At 36.2% G+C, this 19,964-nt stretch overlaps 1 protein-coding gene and 1 pseudogene across 1 annotated transcript; one reads left to right on the plus strand and one right to left on the minus strand.

The window, feature by feature from the left end:
* The first annotated feature begins 341 nt into the window (after nt 1-341).
* On the plus strand, nt 342-11,167 carry LOC125675764 (uncharacterized). The gene is made up of 7 exons (XM_048913557.2): nt 342-503; nt 4,591-4,714; nt 5,096-5,188; nt 6,019-6,215; nt 7,136-7,293; nt 7,387-7,574; nt 11,044-11,167. Exons 3-7 carry the CDS (start codon nt 5,104-5,106, stop codon nt 11,088-11,090), a joined length of 675 nt encoding a protein of 224 aa, XP_048769514.2. The 5' UTR covers nt 342-503; nt 4,591-4,714; nt 5,096-5,103; the 3' UTR covers nt 11,091-11,167.
* On the minus strand, nt 3,682-4,811 carry LOC130053626 (uncharacterized; annotated as a pseudogene).
* Nucleotides 11,168-19,964: the final 8,797 nt, after the last annotated feature.

Here is a 19,964-nt window from a genome sequence, read left to right on the forward strand (position 1 = left end):
AAACAACAGTCATCAAGTTGCCGACATTGTTGTTTCAAACTTGAATGGATATTATCGGTAGATATAATTTATGTCGATCAGTTATAATGAGTATTGAAACCTTTACCGAATCTGTGAATCTCGTGAACAGAATACTCGTCTGATAACGTTGAATTTCATATTTGAAATATTGAAAACAATGGTGTTAAATCTACGTTGAACAGCTGTTTCACACACCACTATAATATAATATTTAGTAATTTCCTTGAAAATCCGTCAGTTTGTTTCACAAGTATCATTAATGTCACACCTGCATTTGTAGAATATGGCTGATTAACAGTGTTAATATCTTGAGAACAACTGTTCCGTTCCTCACGTTGTAGAATCATGACGTTCAGAGCTTATCCAATATTTACAAAACGATATTTTGGATGGATTTATTAGCATTAATTTATTGTATTCAACAGTATTTAAATCGGGAATTATTTCAATTTTGAATTCATTCCGTGGATGACCTTTGCAAGGTAAAATCATTTTTATAATTGATAGTATTATCATTAATAGTTTTATCATTATCATTATTCCATCATCATTATTCTATCAGAAAAAGATAAAAAGGTATTAAGAAATCACCTGCCAATTTTGCTGATATTAATGAAAGCGCCTACGTTTTTATATATTTATAGGTATATATATATGTCCAAATAGAAATAGTTGATATCACACAGTCAAATTGATTAAATAAAAACCAAGAAAATATGCAGTTCCAAAATATATTTAAATCACTAGCGCTTTCTGGAGTTTAACATCCATCCTCAGGTGAATACAAATATTGAATATGAAGTTGTTTATCTTAGACACGTCTAATGTGACGTCATGACGTAATGATAGTCTTTGCGAGGAGGGAATATATATATAACGTCATAATACAAAAATTCGGGAAACGTGACTTCCAAGGACGAAATAAGCATATATTCTTTTCGTTAATTCAATGCTATTATAGAGTTCAGCTGTATTTGTATATGGAGAAATCCCGACTATAACCCGACCATGAACAATTATCATAGGTGACCGCGCGGTGTACTCATTGAGGTGATTCAGGTAATCCATATACTGGTTCTACTTGTACTGCGTGCATATATGTATATAATATTTAAAGAGTAAAGTTTCACAAAAACACACTTCCTGTCATTCCACAGAGGATTTCATGGGGTGACACCAGGTCACTAAGTTTTATACCAGGCGAGGCGAAACATGACTAGGTAACGAATTTACCACATCGGTGACCTATTATGATGATATGCATGAGGTTATTGCATACCAGGGCCGCGTTCAAGATCGTAGTGGCTACATGGGGCTCGGTAGCGCTACGATCTTGAATGCTATGCTTGGCTAGCCCTACGTAGGGATAACAAGCGTTAATTCATACAGTGCGTTCAATATACCTAGATATCTAGCGTAGCAGCTAGATTAGCCGCTAGGATCTTGAACGCAGCTCTGAACTACAGAAAACATCATACCATAAATATTCCTTGTTCAAAGACGACTGTATTTTAACGAACATGGACAAACATCATACCATTACATGTATACATCAGTGTAAATATACCCCGTGTGGTTATCATGCTGTGAGTGGTTCTGTAAGTGGTATAACACGTGACTGCACTGGAGAGGGACACAGGTTCGATTTCGATTTTCGTGGACAGACAAAATTATACCATATTTTCCACCTGCACTGCACCTGTTGCCTGGAGTGCTGGGTTTGATTCCAGGATATTGAGAGGAAATAAAACCCTAAAACCTAACCAAATCATTTATGTGCTTCGTGTCGCAGCCTTTTAAAAAGAAGAATATAAAATTCAAATATAACAATTTAATAAGAACACTAACAGATATAAATATAACATCATTAAACAGATATCACAGTCTATTCAAATTGATATGAACGTGATGAACACAAAACTGGCAAAACATGGCACAAATCACTACAATTTTCAGTTATTATTTTGATATGTTTATGCTGAAGTTGATTGTCCCTATTGTGCATCCGTGGAAAGCTGGCATAATTTGCCTTGTCTGGACACTCGAAAACCTGGTTTCTGTTTGAGATTGTAGAGTATGATCACACTAAAGTCACTAAAGATATCCGAAATGTTGATTCCGTACAATTCGGCAACGGCTTCATGATCACCATGTTTTTGAGGTAATGGCACCATTCTACTGTCTCCAACAGATTCGGGTGGAGGTAGAGCAAGTGTTGCAGTGCTCGGTAAATCAGCGACAGTTTTCGTACTCTACGGTGGAAGATTTTGCCCAATTGCCTGTATCATGGCGATTTTTCCCTCTGTATAGGTTCGTTGGTAGACTGTTAGAGACTGCACTGCAGTCACGGCCATTATTTGTGATGGACTAAACAAACATTTGGTTAAAATTGTAGCACCAGTGGCCCTTATTGAATGGTTGGTATAGATTTGTGACAGATTTGTGTCCTGGCTTAGTTTTGACATGAATGATGCTAGTTTTTCTCACCCAATCGCACGTTACAGTACCAAGATTCATCATCATCGTCAAATGAATCCCTTGGACTTTGCCAAAAACTTGAGCAACTGGAATGGGGTTTGCTAATGTACTTTTCAAAAGATCTTACCGGACAGAATGGAGATTCCAGGGATTCTGCCATCATACCGGAGGTGGTTTCCCTGTAGTTTTAACTCTATAGTTTTTAGTTAATTCGTCTGTACATTTCGCCACATATTTCAGTCCTGATTTTGGTTCCTGCAAAACCTCGAACGTTGATTTTGACATAATATGCATGTGCTCTACAGATCTCCGGCAAAAGTATAGCCTTTCATCAAATTGAACTTTATTCAAAAGTCCGTGCGGGGTTTGGGGATTCATGCGCTTCGACTCGTACATTTTTTGACAGTTACTTTCGTTAATAACATGATACTGTTGTGCACTCCCTTTCCCTATCCGTTTTAGCTCAGTCAGGGCAGCCTTGAATGACACATTTGCATCGCGAAATTCGCAATCTATTATTGTATTATATGGAGGGTCCCGCAAGTACCTGTTAATCGCATGACTCATGTTTTTAAACGTTGTGGACTGGTAAAATTCTCCATCCTGTTTTCGTGCATTCGTGTAGAAATGGGAAAGCACTTCGTTCAGGCGAACGGCATCAAATTCTTCGAAATTTTGATTTTGATTGAGTTCTCCTAAGTAGGCCTTTAACAAACGAGCTGTCTAGCTTCAAATAGTTTCTTTGGAGTTAATCAGTAATTTCTATTTTTCATCTCGTCTGCTGCCAAACTTGCAAACCGTTTGGCCGCCAATGTTGTTGACAAATCCAACAAGAACGATAACTCGCAAGGAAACCTGGTATAAATTTTGACGGGGACGTGGGATAGAATATCTGTATATATTGTTTTCTGCAATAGATGCTGTCTTTTTCCTGAATAATGTCCTTTAAATTTCCTGATTTTTAGTTTGCCGCTATCGGGGTTACAGGGGTCTGTCGTCAAAATCCTCACTTGAAGAGTACAGCTATGCTCTAGAGTGCCTCAACATTCACATAACTGACTAATTACTTCCCACTTCCAAAGAAAAAAAAACCCAAACGGGCACTGACTGTGGAACTACTAGAGTATTTGGGAACAGAAAGATCGATCTCTGATAATTGTATCTGTGTGTGTCTCACTAGATTCATTCAGCCTCGGGTTTCGTGGCAGGAGCTGAGTATTTCTAGTTCGCTCCCTGACCCCTGTACTGTGGATATCTCTGATTGAACTGCCGCCTGTCTGTCTGCCTGCAACCCCCATACTGGAGGCTTGATGAGGGTCTCTGCCGAAAAAAATTTACGATTTCTAGCAGAAAGTTATTTTGATATAAAAAAGCCTTTTTCTCATTGTCGTGTAGCAGAAGCTGTTTTTAATCTCTATAGTTCTTGTTATCCTTTGCTAGTTGTTTTTAGGAAATGCTTCACAAATAAATCACTTTTACATTTACTCAATGATTTTTTGTATCTTTTGTCAGACAAAAGCATCAACTGTTTCTCGCATAGCTGTAGCCAAAACAGCTTTCGGTCTATCCGTATTGTAAAGAAAATGTGCATATTCTACAAACATGATCGCTTTTGGACATACTGAACAACATCAGAGGCATACATGCCCTTGCACATTTTGCCTACCCCAAGATACTTCATAACAAAGAAAGTGGTTCTAATGCATCTAATTACATATGTGTATTGATTTTATTTTTCTCTAATTTACCGGGTTTTTTTTTGTTTTTGAAAAATCTATCAAGTGACAAAATCCGAAGCTTTTTTGAACTTGGAATTGGGCAAATCTTAGCAATATGTTATCTGTTCTTTTTATTCATTCCTTTCGCTGCATACTTTGTCACGAAATTTAATATCTTGCTAGAAATTTTTGGTTTACATCTTGGGCCATCGGAGCATGAAAAAATATCCAAATCTGAATCAGACTCTGAAGCAGAACTTGAGAAGGACTTAGAACTAGAATCATGCGAGGATCTGCTGTCTTTACGTTGACGTTTCTTAGAGCGAGACCGTGTTCCTTAAAGAATCTCGTCTGACTTACTTTTCCCATTCAGCCTTTTTCAGACAACCACTGCCGACGAAACTCGTACTCTGTTTTGTCAGCTACAGAGACATTTTCTACTTCAGAATCCTTTGACTCATCTACCTGGTCATTCTCACTCCCCTCCGCCTCTGCGGGTGAGTTTTCTTGTTCTTCATTACTCCTATGTACAGGCATAGCATGTCCAGGGCCTGGTGAACAAAGTTGAGCATTGGCCATCCGAACACGAAAACATGTGTTTATATTTGGCGACCTGAATTGAAATTCATCTAATGTATTGACAGAGACAGGGGGTCCCGAGGCATGCGCAGCTGTATTTCATTCAGTAGTTTTTTCTTCTATTAATAGGTTTACACTTTAAAGAGCTCTGAGTTTAGTGTTGAATTGAAGGTCAATGCATTTTGTAAAATTTGAAATATAATTCAATGCTTTAAAACCAAGCAATCGAGTTGTTCAAGTCTTAATAATACTGATATAAGATAGCCAAATCTAAAATATTTATGAATGTTTCCTTTCAGATAATACCATGTTGCATATGTCTGGTGCATTGGTTTCTCTTGGTCTGGTAGCTTTCTTGATTACAGACAGTTTTGCAAATGAGGTGGACAATAGTAAGGTTTGGAAAACACAACCATGAATCTAGCCTCTTAATCTTATCAGAGAAACGCGTTCAAGAAAAGCCTTTTCCCCAAGATGTTTAGGTATAGGTAATTTGAGGAGTACAACGAGGGACTCGTGTTTCTTTGATTAAGAATAACACACGTATTACAGTAGGTATATTTGCTCAGTATGTTGTATTGTATTGGTTTACACTTTTCTAAAGCTACTGCATAATGCTAATAGAATCGTTTTATAACCTTTGTCAAAGTATGTGTAAGCAGGATTCTTTTTTTTTATACAGAGCTAAGTAAACTGATCGAAAAATAGTAATACTTCTCTGGTAGTAAGAACTAATACATAATCTCATTCTCAAATATTTGTTGTAATTTCATGGTAATCCCAAAAAACCAGTTTTCATTGCAGCAATCCGGTTTGTTCTACATGAAAGCTGAAGATAACGAACAGTACATAATACAAACATTATTTAAAAATATACAGGTACATATGTACAAGTCAACTACTTTAATATGCCTGTTAATGCAATGATTTGTTCTATTTAGAAATGAGACACAATACTAAAACCAATACATGTTGCTCTCCTGACCCCGTCATTTATGTCATGCATCATGTGCATGGAATTTGCATATTTTTATGTATGCCAGGGGATTCTGTAAAACTGAGAATTCTTGGAATATAAAAGTTTGCAATCATTCATAAGAATTATATTTCCTTATTGTTTAATTGTGGTCCAGTCGAACAGAGTTTTCACTTGTGTGAAAGAAACGACAACATAAATCAGCAACAAAGGCAGATAATCTTTATTTCATATCTCTAAATTCAGACTGGCAATTAGTATTCCACGCAGTTAAAGGTAACGGGAAAGATGTCCGTGACGCCTGGAACGCGAAGTCAACATCAGTTTGCACAACCGATAATGGTTGTCTTCCACTTGGTTTTAAGTTGGATAACTGGAGGGATAATATGAAACATCTGCGAAGTCCTTTGATTGACCAGTGGAATTCACTCTCTATTCAGAAGGTGTGTTATTTCACTTTTTGTTACTAATACGTTATAACAGTACATATTCCTACTATGTACCAACTACGCCGATGTGTAATCATATTAAGACGTTTCTTTGTTTGTTGTACATGTATATTGTCTAACTTTCCATTCCATTATATTTCATTAATAATTTGCGAAGACATGACCAGCTTTAAATGAAACGCCTCAAACTTCGACTTTCACGTATGCATGTTGTTCAGATGTCGTTAACAGTCAGTTGTAAAAACGACCGTCCTAAAGATTCGTGACTTTCATTTCTGACGCAGGGTTAACGAAGCAGTGATACTGTAAATCAATATGGATCCACTGCATAAGACATATAATGGATCTCTTTACGATGCTTTCTAGCAGTGCATTGAACCTAACGGTGCATTCAGTTAGATTTAATGTTTTCCGCCACACTCAACAATTTTTCAGTTATATGGTGGCGCCCAGTTTTTGTTTGTGGAAGAGAGAACCCAGATACAATGCACCTGAGAAGAGACGACCGACCTTCCGAAAGTAAACTGGGAAACTTTCTCACTTACCGGCGCGAGCGGGATTCGAACCCGTGCCGACAGAGGTGAGAGGCCGTGTGATTTTGAGCACGATGCTCTAACCACTCGGCCACGGAGGCCCCCGGTGCATTCAGTCTCGATACTGATCGACAATAAGGAATGCTAATAGGGTTGAAACCTTCTTTTATATTTCGGAACTTTACACAATTAGGTTCTATGTATTGTTTTTTTAAGAATCGAATTTGATATTTTAAGTTAATTTTGAGGCTTTTTCATCTTTTTTATTGTAGACTTATACTGAGATATGCAGTTTGAATTTGTTTTTCATCACCGTATTTTCCTCAACCAGATGAGGAAAATTGTTTTTAAACGTGTGTACGTAATCGAATTTATTTTCAGATACGGGTGGTACTTGGTGGTAATGGGAAAACCTTAGCATTCTTAGAATTTGATGGGAGTGGAAGCAACAAACTAAACTGGTTTAGCCAATCCAGGCTTCTCTATAGTAGTTGGTCCGATCTCAAGACCACGGGAGCTAATATTTTCTTAATTAAAGGGTAAGGATAATGTTATTAAACTCCTACAAATTGTCATCAAACAATTTACGTACAATATCACCAGCATCAATATTTTTATTAATATTTTTGTAGGCACGAACGAGATGGTAGCCATCCTCTCAAAAGGCACTTTTTTGTTAACAAAAGCTATAACGGTTGCCCGAATGATGTTGGATGGTTTGTGATTATAGACAAGACTGATCCCTGTTCCTGGGCACATAAAGGGAGGACTCCGTTGTTTCTGTATAGCAGGGGTTCAAACGCTTCTAACTGGAATCGCAGTAAGTAATTAGTATATAACCTTTATTCAAAATGCATAGAAAAACAGACAAGTAAACATTCATACATATACACATACATACATTTATACATACATACGTACATAGAGAATACATACGTAAAACATTTATACATTACTTTATACATATATTTATACCTACATACATACGTCAAAACATTTACACATGCATACATAGATACATATACAAATACATACATAAATACACACATAGATTTATATATACATACATTTATCTATACATGCATACATAGATACATACATACATACGTACAAACATATATACATACCATTATACATACAAACAGATACATATCTACAAACATTTATACATACATACATGCATACATATAAACATACATACGTACGTAAGTACCTACCTACCTACCAACCTAACTACCTACCTACCTACATACATACATAGAAACAAGACAATTAACATTAATGGAAAATGTGATAAATTGCATAATGGCGAAGTTAATCATATCTTATACCCAGTAAATGGAAATGAAAATGGAGATATGAAATCGATATCTCAAAAATACAGCCTAATACAAATTTACACACTGGAACTTCAAAATATTATCATCGAGAAGCAGATAGAAATGTAAATATATGTTTATGTCGTGAAAAATTAAAGTATGTGGATATACAGTGCCATATTAAATATATTCGCAATATTTCAAAATGGCAGCCGTAAACAAGGACACACCTCAAATTAGGCAAACAATAAAAAGTATGAAAAACTAACTTACTATTCTTAAAACTTTGTGAATTGACCTTTGGGTCTTACTCAGCCTGAATCCGACAGGGAATTGATAGGTATAGAATTTTGTACATATTCAGGGGCGATGTTGTGCCATATATCAAGTACATGTATAAGTTAAAAAGTTCATCTCAGTTGGTGATGCCTCTGGCCGTGTTTTGAAGTGACCGGTGTATTTTTAACATATTTTAATTATATCAATGTCCGGGGACTGCACTGGCCATGTAATAAAAGGAATGTTGTTGTTTTGTTTATTTTTACATGTAATCCTAGCTTTGTGCACGACTGTGTTGTCTTCTTGACATAGGTAAGGTTTATTGAGAAAATGCCTCACTATAACTGGCCACAAATGTGCATCAAGTATTTCATTATCAGGTGCATCAAAATTGGTACCGTACAAGTTTTACATAATTTGAGCGGTGATGTTGTCATCAACAAGACACAAAGTCCCCACACCACCATAAGAGATTCATCCCCATACCATAACTGAGACTCGATGTTTACGTGGAGGGCATTTGGGGTAGATACGTCTCATTTACTTTTCTCCAGACATAAACGATGTGGTTATCTCCAATAACAAGTTGACTTTTGTCAGAATGATATTCTGCTAATACTGTTTCACTGTCAGACGTCGTTTCCTAAACACGTACCCATATAATCCTTTTCTTCGATCAACTTCACGAATAACCATGCGTTTATGCGCGACTGTTCTTTGATAGCCGTTATTTCTAAGAACTCTCTGGACTGTATATTTGTGAACAGTTTTAGTAGTTTATTTTCCTTCATTTAAATCCAGTGTGATGAAAGATAAATACAACGAACAACGATCAATCTCATAACTCCCACAAGCAATACAAAATAGAGAATTAGACAAACATGGACCCCTTGACTACCATAGGCGGGGTCAGGTTTCCAGGAAGAGCGGTCATAACCGCCGTGAGCACTATATCTTGGTCAGGTAAACGGAGTTATCTGTAGTCAAAATCAGTGTGCCAAAACCGACCAAACAATCGGTATGAAACAGGTCAGACAGCATTTGACCCAATGGAAGGTTGTATTGGTAAACTAGATCGTTATAACGACCATGGAATTTGCAAAATGCTGACGTTAAACATTGACCGAACGTTCCAACATCCCCGTTTTAGAGCTGGTCTCTTTCTTGAGAGTTGTCTTTTCTTGTTGTCTGGTACGGTGGTTGAAGATCTGCTTGTCGGATGTTCTCCTAATCTCCATACACCCAATGAAGAAGCAGACCGTGACCGGACAACACCTTACTGGCTGGAGGCTGCCCAGTTTGAGGAGGCGGTTGCTGTCAAGTGAGACGCGAAGATTTCTCCCGCCGTCGGAAGACACCTCTGGCGCCTCGATCTACACTTATCACCTGTAACTGTTTCTTGGGCATTGTGATATGGAGGACAGACTGTTTCCTGTGATACAAAGGAAATACAGAGGCCAATACAGTTTGACAGCAGCAGCGTCGCAGAAGTTGCTGGATGTGTGCTGAAATTCAGCAATAACCCACTTTAGAAACTCCGGTTCCGGACAAGATACACATGTTTTAAAATTATTTTTGTTGATTTTTTAAAGATTGATTATACCTTTATATGAGTGGTTTATTCCCGAAAATTGCTGAAATATAAGGTATCAACATTTTCACAAAATCGTTGTGAAGAATTACAGAGTACATTACGAATCTCCATTATAGACATTGCGGATATACACGTGTATACCATTTTGAAACACGTCACTGTACCTACTATAATAGTAATTTTAAGTTTACATGACCTGTTCTTACCGGTATATTCTTATGAAGCAGAGTTTATTCAAACACTTGTACATGTACATGAGAAGAAAAAAAACAAAACAAACAAATTCTTAGTAGTTGTCTTTACCTCGACATTTAGATACGATATATCGACGAAGTTTTATTTTTAAAATAACAATCATTTTAATTCATATGTCGATTCGATATATCCCCGTGAACTCGAAAAAAAAGACCGCAGATTTCTCCACATCTGCTTTGTTACTTGGATGACTTATCGAAAATGAATATTAACAGCAAACTAACAGCTCAACTCTGTGACAAAGTGGATGATTTCAGCTTCTCCATCGTCAACTTCACATATTTATGTAGAAATATTCCATTATCATCTGCATATTGTGTTTATATATCTCAACTGATTGGATACGCAATAGCTTGTTCGGATCATGATAGTTTTTAAAACGAGGCAGACCAAAGACAAACAATTTGGTGTTCTGTGGTCGTTTTGATGATCTAGTTTGCCAATACAATCTGTTATTGGGTCAAAGGCTGTCTGACGTGTTTCACTCTCATTCTTAGGCCGTTCTTGGTACACTAATTTTGACAGATCACTCCATTTACCTGACCAAGATAAGGGGTTCACAACGGGTATGACCGGTTGGTAGGGAATGCTTATTTCTCCTAGGCACCTGATCCCATCTCTGGTGTGTCTTGAGGGTCCGTGTTTTCCCAACTTTCTATTTTGTATTCCTTATAGCATTTATGAGATTGAACACTGTTCGTTATCTCCACCTTTCATTCATAATAATTATATGATGATGTAAGTAATACATGTACGTCGAGGTACTCCCATTATGCGCTCTCTAATTTTTGTTGAGAGTAATAATGTTTTGTGGTACTGATCTCACTTTTTTTATTTTGCAGGTACTGGAGTCGCTGAAGTCATGAACATATACATCCTAAGGTTGTAAATGTCAAGGATGATTTCCAAAGCATCTCGAGATATTTGATATATGTACACCTACTTCATACTAATAAATTGATATCAGGGATTATTGTGTTTGCTTAGAATAACAATTTCAAAATAATAAATTGTCTAAGTCCTATTGAAGGAACTATTTTCCTCAGAAGCATAGCAACATTTACGTTTAAAGATGGTGAACAGTTGAGGATATCACGTATTCCCAGTAATATTGCAATAATCGTACGTGTAGTTAAAAGATGTCAGTGAAAATTCAAAATCATTGATATAGTTAATTGACAGATAGAGCAAGTATAACTCATGGGTAACAATAGAAATTAGAAAATCGGTACATGTAGTGAATGAAATGTCAATTTGGTTTTCCTTTGCTAAATACATAATGTAGATAGATTAAATGATCTTATTACCTTAAAGGACACATCTCATGTTTTCAAAGTATACAATATTACATGCATTTTGTCTTCTTTATGCTTATAGTAATTAATTCTAATAGTTCGTTCGCCGAAATTTTGCGATAATTAACCACAATACAGACTTAAATCTAAGCCCCGATTTCAAAAATTCAAGTTAATTAGGTAGGTAGTCACGTGGTACAGTGACGTCACATGCGCCCTTCGGATTGTGAAAGTACTGCGAGATATTATTAAAAACTCAACTTTTAGAGGCCTAATTAATTTACCATGGGCAACATTTAAATCGATGTTGATAAATTGTCCGAGTTTTATATGTGTTCGCCACCAGTGCACACATATAACGATGTAGATACCCAAATATAGTGAGTAAAGCGTGTATGAAATCGGCAAAATTGTGAGTAAATAATGTTCACATGGGTCGCTGTCTACAAACTGTTTGGGGATGTTATTCCTTTATACATCTGTAATTTGCGCTGTTTTTCTAAAATAAACAGTTCAATCATTATTTATTTTTGGATTAGACAAATTATGATACGTTAAATTGTTGACAACTAGGCCCTATGCCAAGCTATCGTCACGCGTGCATTTCGGAAAGAAAGAAAAAGACAACACACACAAATCAATAAAAATATTCAAATTTAAAGTGGTAATCACATTATTTTATTTTGATAAAGCAATCTTATTACTATTTTTGAATTGTGATCTGCACGTCTTTAAGAAGTACGAAGTGGGAGCACGGCGTTATAGCCTACTGACGCACTCAAGATGCTACGAGTTCAATAAAGAAATAATTTTATAATTCAATTTAAAGTTAGGAAATACAATATTCTATTATTTGTATAATTAAAAGTTCAATTATTTTGTATCTTTATTTTTTGTTGTTGTAAATCTACCAGTTGGTAGAAGTTACATTGTACAGTGTTGTATCGTCGATATATGTTGTTACAAGGTGCAGGTCAGTTGATCCGAGTGTGTATTGAATTTGAAGAGCAAAACAGAATGTATGCTATAGACCTACCAGTGCTTATAGCTTCGATATATCCATTTTCTCGCAGTTTATCAGGATCTCTGTCCAAGCGATGTTTGAAAAAGTGACTGGGTGTGTTTTTTAAGGTAAAGTTCTTGCTCCAACAAAAAAATTATCCACGTCTTTTTTCTCGTACCTTCCTTCGAAAAATTGAAAAATATTCAGTCTAAATCCTTTCTACCGACAACTAGTACACCCGAACACGGCACAAAACATCTTAATGCATTATTATTTACAAGCCGTTAACGTGACAATTGGTTTTTTGTCGATTAAATCTAATCTGTTTATGAAATGACTAATATATGTTTTTTCAAACCCGAGGGCGCATATGACGTCACACAAAATGGCGCGTAAACTAGCGAAAGAAAATATGCATATCGCAAAATTTGAATTTCATCGCTTTCAAACTTGAAAACTACGCAAAATATTTCATTTAAAACACATTTAAAGTAGTATGATTAATAATGGTATAATGGTTTTGTTATTCCAACAAAATAACAACCATTGATCGAGTATTTATATTTTAACGCACGCCTGACCTTCTGATAAAAGTTTGATGTCGTCATCTTTTTGAAATAAACATGTGTAACAACGATCAGTGAAAATAATATTTTAATGCAGCGTTATTAGAATGGTCAACAGTTTACAATGAAAAGTAGAAGTGTTTGTGTACTAGTATTCGGATTTTATTCACGTGGTTTCTTTGGATCCTAGGGCGAGAGGAAATCCTGAGGCACTTTAGTAAGTAAAGCTGTCGAGATTTATTACATTCAATATGGCTCCAAAGAAAAGAGACTGTGCTTGTGAATGTTTGGTACCGCAGCATGTCGAGGTACTTTTGATTAGGCTTGTCCAGTAGGAGGTTGATTCCTTGTTGATGATAATAGTGTGGACATTTCTTTGTTTTCTTATCGTAATTTTTGAGTAGTTATTGATCGAGTTACATTTTTATGGCCGGTAACTTGCATTATATGTCAGTGGGGGCAATATCACGTTAGTTTTGCTATAAAAGAAATTCTAAATAAAAACTGAGTAACAAGTTATACGCTTTATTTCATGCACCGATATCCATAAACACAGAAAATATGTCATCCAATCGGGGTAGGTGTCAAAAGTAGTTCGGACCGGAAGTGCTTTATCACACGGACGTGTGATAAAGCTAATGATTTATCTCTCTTGCAATATACACCACATGTATGAGATAAAATTCTTTCTACGAATTACCGATTGTTAAGCCGTTCTTGGCACACTGGTTTTGACTGCGGATAACTCCGTTTACCTGATCAGGATATGGGCTCACGGCGGGTGTGACCGGTCAACAGGGGATGTTTACTCCTCCTAGGCACCTGATCCCACCTCTGGTGTGTCCAGGGGTCCGTGTTTGCCCAACTATCTATTTTGTATTGCTTGTAGGAGTTATGAGATTGATCACTGTTCGTTATCTTCACCTTGCATTGACAAAATATTTCATCAAGCCCCTTCCATGTGTTCAGATTCATATTATATCATAAAGAGGAAATATTATTATTTCTTTGGATAAAAAGAATCAAAACTTTATGTTATCAGATTTTTTAAAAATACCATCCCATCAATTAGCCCTTGTGCATGCATTGCACACGTTTCTTGTGTACAGTGCGCATAATAACGACAGTGGTAATAAAAATAAAAAAAAACAACCCAAAACAACTACCCTCTTCCAATTCCCATATCCTTTTAGATCACAATTCAACATTGTTCTGTTTTGATATAACCTTCAAGTATATATTTTATCAACACCATTATGCTCCAAATCATAATCAAGAGTCTACAGTGATAAGATATTTGAAAATATTTCCAATAATTTTTCCAGACATTGGAAATCTACATTTTTCTTTTATATCCAAATCTAAATAACCATTTTCACTTTCCTTGGTATTTTCTGATACTCAGGAGACCAAAGAGAAATTCCTCCTTTTTTGCATGCTATAGACCCAAACTTACTCTGTCGTTTGTACACATGAAACTAGCGTATTTTTTACTATCATCGGTACTCTCTTACATTTTTGTACAGCTAATGGTATTCAGAAACCTCCTCTCGGGGTTTGTCGTTCTAAAAATAGTGGATCGCGCTAGAAATATATCAACATCACACCTGTTCGTTGTAAGTGGTGGTAAAATAAACTGCCATCTGTACTTTCATTTTAGTTTTAAGTTTACTGAGGATACTTTCACCCCACTGCGTTATATTACAGAAATTTATGATTAATATCCTTTGATGATTTAAATTAGCTCCGCCCTCATGTGACTTATCAATATTTCCAATTAATATGGTTTGATTTAATCAATATCCACAGAAAATGCAATTGTTGCCATTTTTCTAACGATGTCAGATAAAAATAAACAGAAATTATAAGTCAGCATCAGAAACTCGTACATATGTAAATATTCACAATCCTCATTTAAACTGATGAATTGATCTTTAGGGTGAATACACTAATAAACGAATGGCTGATAATAATATGATACATTGCTACATGTTTGTCCATGTTTGTAAACTGGTTAGGAACAGGTGGTCACGGTAAATTTGTAGGTGACAGTTTACATAACACATTAATCCTAACAGAGGAAAGGTTGGTGATCTGGCAGTAAATCCTTGCTATATACATTTGTATGAAATAATTTGGATGTTGTTTCTTAATGGTTTTCAGCCAATGTGGAATATTTCAATCGTACATCAGCTTAGATGTTAAACAGATATACGGTGTTTACTTTTCCACTGAAAATGAACAAAATTTCACGAATCTCTAATCCGATCTTTATAACAATGTGTTCTAAAACGTTGTTGTTCATTTAGACAATACCACTACTATACTATACAGAAATGTGCGCTTCAAAAAAAAAAAAAAAATGCAAAAAACGTTCTAAAATGACTTTTTAATTAAAGGTATAATAAGATATACGAGAACAAAAATCGTCAGTCACGGAAAAGGGTGTTCAGAGTTTACGAGAGTTTATCACTCAGTTTAGCTAATACACATAAACTGTTCTGGGGAGCTCTATTGCGAAGGTGAAGATTATAGGTTTCAGAAGAACAATTCACCAGGCAAACACTGTGGTGTGAGAGTCTAATGTCAGATTATCTGGGTGAAGTCTCAATCTCGAGACAGGCCTCTATGGAGATACTGACTCTGGGGTGAATCTTCCTGTAATAGATCGATCATAATAGAGGGGAAGACTGGTTCTATTTACTCTTTCTAACAGATTACATATATATTCACCTGTTATACATGGTACTTGCATGTACAAAAGGGTGATATAAAAGCCCAGACGCATGAACTGTGAATTTAGGCTGATCGCATGCGATTCTCTAAATAACTTTCCCTCGCCAGCGAAATCGCAATTGTTTATCTAGTCATATAATAAACGCATAACTAATTTAATGGCTTTGTCCTGTGCGTTACTATTTCAGGTATAATTCCTTACTTGACATGTTTTTCTCTGTTTTGCAAAATGAGAAAGACTTGACAAGAAGACATGAAGCTCATGGGCACATTGAACATGACATAAAAGCATGATGCATATGTACATCTTTGGTATTTTCTTTGTTTAACATCTGAAACTGAACGAGAAAAAAAAATTACGACTCACAGTCAATATTCAATCGAGGAGGTACAAATGATGTAATTCAAACGGCATCGTTGGTATTGAACTTCCCGATACTAAAGGTGATGTGCTGTATGTCCATAGAATACACCTCCCTAAAGATAGTAATATCGACTCATACATTTAAGAACTCAATTATATCGAAAGTCTATATAGCCACTCTATATCTTATGGAAATGTTATTACATTGTATTGCTGGGGATCTTAACAGTAGTATTTTGAGTCACCTCAATTCAAATGCTGCAAAATCAAAATTATTGCTAGAATTTGTAAACATGTGTGGATTTTGTATGCTTGGTAGAGATTTCGAAACAACAAAGGGTCTATTTTATTGTTCCCAGAAGAACAATGCTTGATTATATTTTGTTTAACAAATTTATGCTGAACTCATTAGTACATATCATATTTTTCAAAAAGGTGACGTCTGAAACACCTCAGATCACTTACCCATTCTGGCCACTTTTATCTTTAAATGTTCCCGTCATTGTCTTCAAACCCCAAAATTAAAACTACCAGCATGGCACAGAGAAACCTCGGACGTTACAGATAGCTACAAATCAACCATGTCAACCGACCTCAACAATTTACTGAACTATGAAATTCACTCAGTTGCCGATATGAATAACTTCTATCAAGAACTATGCAACATAATTTCGAACGCTTCACACAAATGTATCCCTCACACGGGATATAATCCGCATATTCGTCCAGACTGGACTATAGAAGGAATTTTATACCTCCAACGCATCTGGATACGCCAAGGAAGGCGATGTGGCATGACATTTGACTCGTATCGAAATTATAAACGTGCTAGAATGCATTATAGAAACGCACTTACTATTCAATACTAAAACTACATGCGTACTGTTTATCAAGATTAAGATGAAGCCGCAGAATGCGATATACGCATATTTTGGAAACTTGTAAAAAGACAGAAAGTTAAAACCACGCTTGCGTATCATGACATTATTTCAGCTGACGCTGTATCTTATCGTGATTCGTCGGGTGTCGCACACGCTTTTTCGACATATTTTCAAAACATTTACATTCCGTCCGAAGACTTATCGTTCGAGGAAAACTTTCACCATCAAATAGAAACCAGATACATCAACATTAAAACCAAATGTCAACAATCACGTGATTACTTCGCCGGAGGCCCATTTACAAATCGCGATATCTCAGAAGTAGTTTGCAAACTTAAACGCCGTAAAGTTCCTTGACCGGATCTCATCACTTATGAACACATAGTTTTCGGTGGAAATTATATGATATTTTGCCTCATCAAACTCTTCAATTCTATTATATAGCTTGGGAAAATTCCAAAAGTCTGGAAACATGGGTTTATTATACCAATACTCAAGCGTGGCGACAAACCGAAAACGGCATGTAATTGCTACTGATCAGTTGCTCTGCTGTCATGCTTTCTGATCTTTTTTTTTTTAAAATGTTGTTAATTGAAGGATAACTAATTTCGTTATCAGTCGTGGTAACTTTCCCTGCAAACAACAGGGATGTTTTCTAAAACAACTCGGATGTTTAACCTCTTCTTTTAGTATGCAGGAAACCATTTTGCACAATATTGAAAAAGGCAACAATGTCTATGTTAGATTCTTAGATTGTTCAATAGCTTTCGACACAGTCTTTTACTAAAATTATATGAAATGGGTATGTCAGACAATCTTTGGTCAATTATTGACGATTGTCATACAGATGCAATCTGTGCAATCGTTGTCGATCAAAACCAGTCCAGTTTAATTAAGATTAGATCCTTTGATCCGCTCACGTATATCGCTACACAATTGTATAACCTCATACGGAGGTCAAATCTAGTAAAGTTGTAATTATGCATATTCATCGATATGTTCATCCAATCAGAGAACTCTTAATATTTGCATTACATAAACGAAAAGTTCGGGAAAACAACAAATGTGGCGACCGAATATTGTCGCACGTAAAAAAAAAATTGAAAGATTGCAAGAGAGGCAGAAAGATGTGTTAATAGCTGTGCTTAATAATTGAGTCTTTATGGTAGTTTTTCCTACCCTCCACGCGCTGCAGTAAATTAATCACCTGTCGAATTACAACCTTTTCCGCATTAAGTTTTAAATTAATTTGATATAACTTCTTGACTTGGGAGTTCCTTTCGCTGTCGGTCTCGCTTACAACAAATGAAAATCCACAGAAACATCAAATACTTGTTAAAATGTACACTCTTTGAGATGACCTCGGTATCTCTGGCACATTGTTATTACCAGAACACTTCAGCAGCTATTAGTAAGATTTCAGTGTTCCGTATGACCCGAGTTTACACCGTCGATTTAATACGCTCATTGGTTACATTAAAAGGTCACTAGATTTGACCTCCGTATGCAGTTTCGTTAGATCCTTGTATAGCAATTACGACAAGGTGTAGTTTTGTCATCTTTGTTATATCTTGTATATATATCAATGAACTTATCGTTAACCTTGAAAAGTCTTGCATAAATACTGGCATATATAGTATAACCAGCAACTCTCCATCATTAGCAGACGGTATCGCATGTATCGGGATCGCACCTGTTGTCTTGCAACAAATGCTTGATATTTCATATCACAAGTTGATGGTGCAGGGGTTCCAACAGCCTCGTTTTAAGTCAGCATTTCGCAAATTCTATGGTCGTTATAACGATCTAGATTGTCAATACAACCTATTATTGGGTCAAATGCTTTCTGGCGTGTTTCATGCCGATTATTAGGCCGTTCTTGGCACACTGATTTTGACAACGGGTAACTCCTTTTGCCTGGTCACGATATAGGGCTCACTGCGGGTGTGACCGTTCAACAGGGGATGCTTACTCCTCCTAGGTACCTGATCCCACCTCTGGTATATCCAGGGGTCCGTGTTTGCCCAAATCTCTATTTTGTATTGCTTATAGGAGTTATGAGATTGATCACTGTTCGTTATCTTCAACTTTCATGATAAAGCGCAATCCATTGGCAAACATTTGTCAACATAGTATTTATTCAGAAATTTAAAGCCAAGAAGACTAAAATCCTCAGAACTAATGACATACATTTTTTGCAGTTTTTCCCTTGCTGTGGAAGTAAGTGGCGCATTTACTGATGGGGTCCTAGCTCAGAATAGATTCCATAGCAAAGCAAAGGAATAAATAAACATTTCACACGTTTAAAGTATTGTAGCATGCCCTCGTCATGTTGTTGTGTGGCTGGGTGCCCAAATATCGGAGGAGATCGTTTTCCAAAAGACGATGCCCTTCGGAAGCACAGGATTATTGCTATTTAGCGTGATCAGAAGCCTGGAAAGTTGTGGCAACCTTCACCTTCCAGTGCTGTGTGTTTTCAACATTTCGAAAGTATCGACTATATCAAGGAAACAACTCACGGTAACATCGCATTGGTTTTAAAGTCTGTTTCTTTAATATTAACACTGGTTTTTTATTTGTTATTTCGTTAATTTGCAAATTATATAATATACACCGAACGATACTATAGTATATTGTAGTACCAGGGACATGTAATAATGTATCCGTCTCTGTCAATTAAATCATATCAATGCATTACTGAAGTAGTTAAATAATCTATAACATTACTATGATACCATATTCTACACTTGTTTAGTCATAGATGTCCAAGGTACGAGTCTACTACAAGATGGGGCAAACTTTGCAACACCCTTCAACAGCTCAGAGGGAAACCAGGGAGTTAATTAATTAATTCTATTTACATTTAATATGAGATGATGTTCAACTACTGTTAAGTATCAATGTGCGAAACTTGCTTT

The sequence above is a fragment of the Ostrea edulis genome, chromosome 3, assembly GCF_947568905.1.
Source record: "Ostrea edulis chromosome 3, xbOstEdul1.1, whole genome shotgun sequence".
Classification (NCBI taxonomy): Eukaryota; Metazoa; Mollusca; class Bivalvia; order Ostreida; family Ostreidae; genus Ostrea; species Ostrea edulis.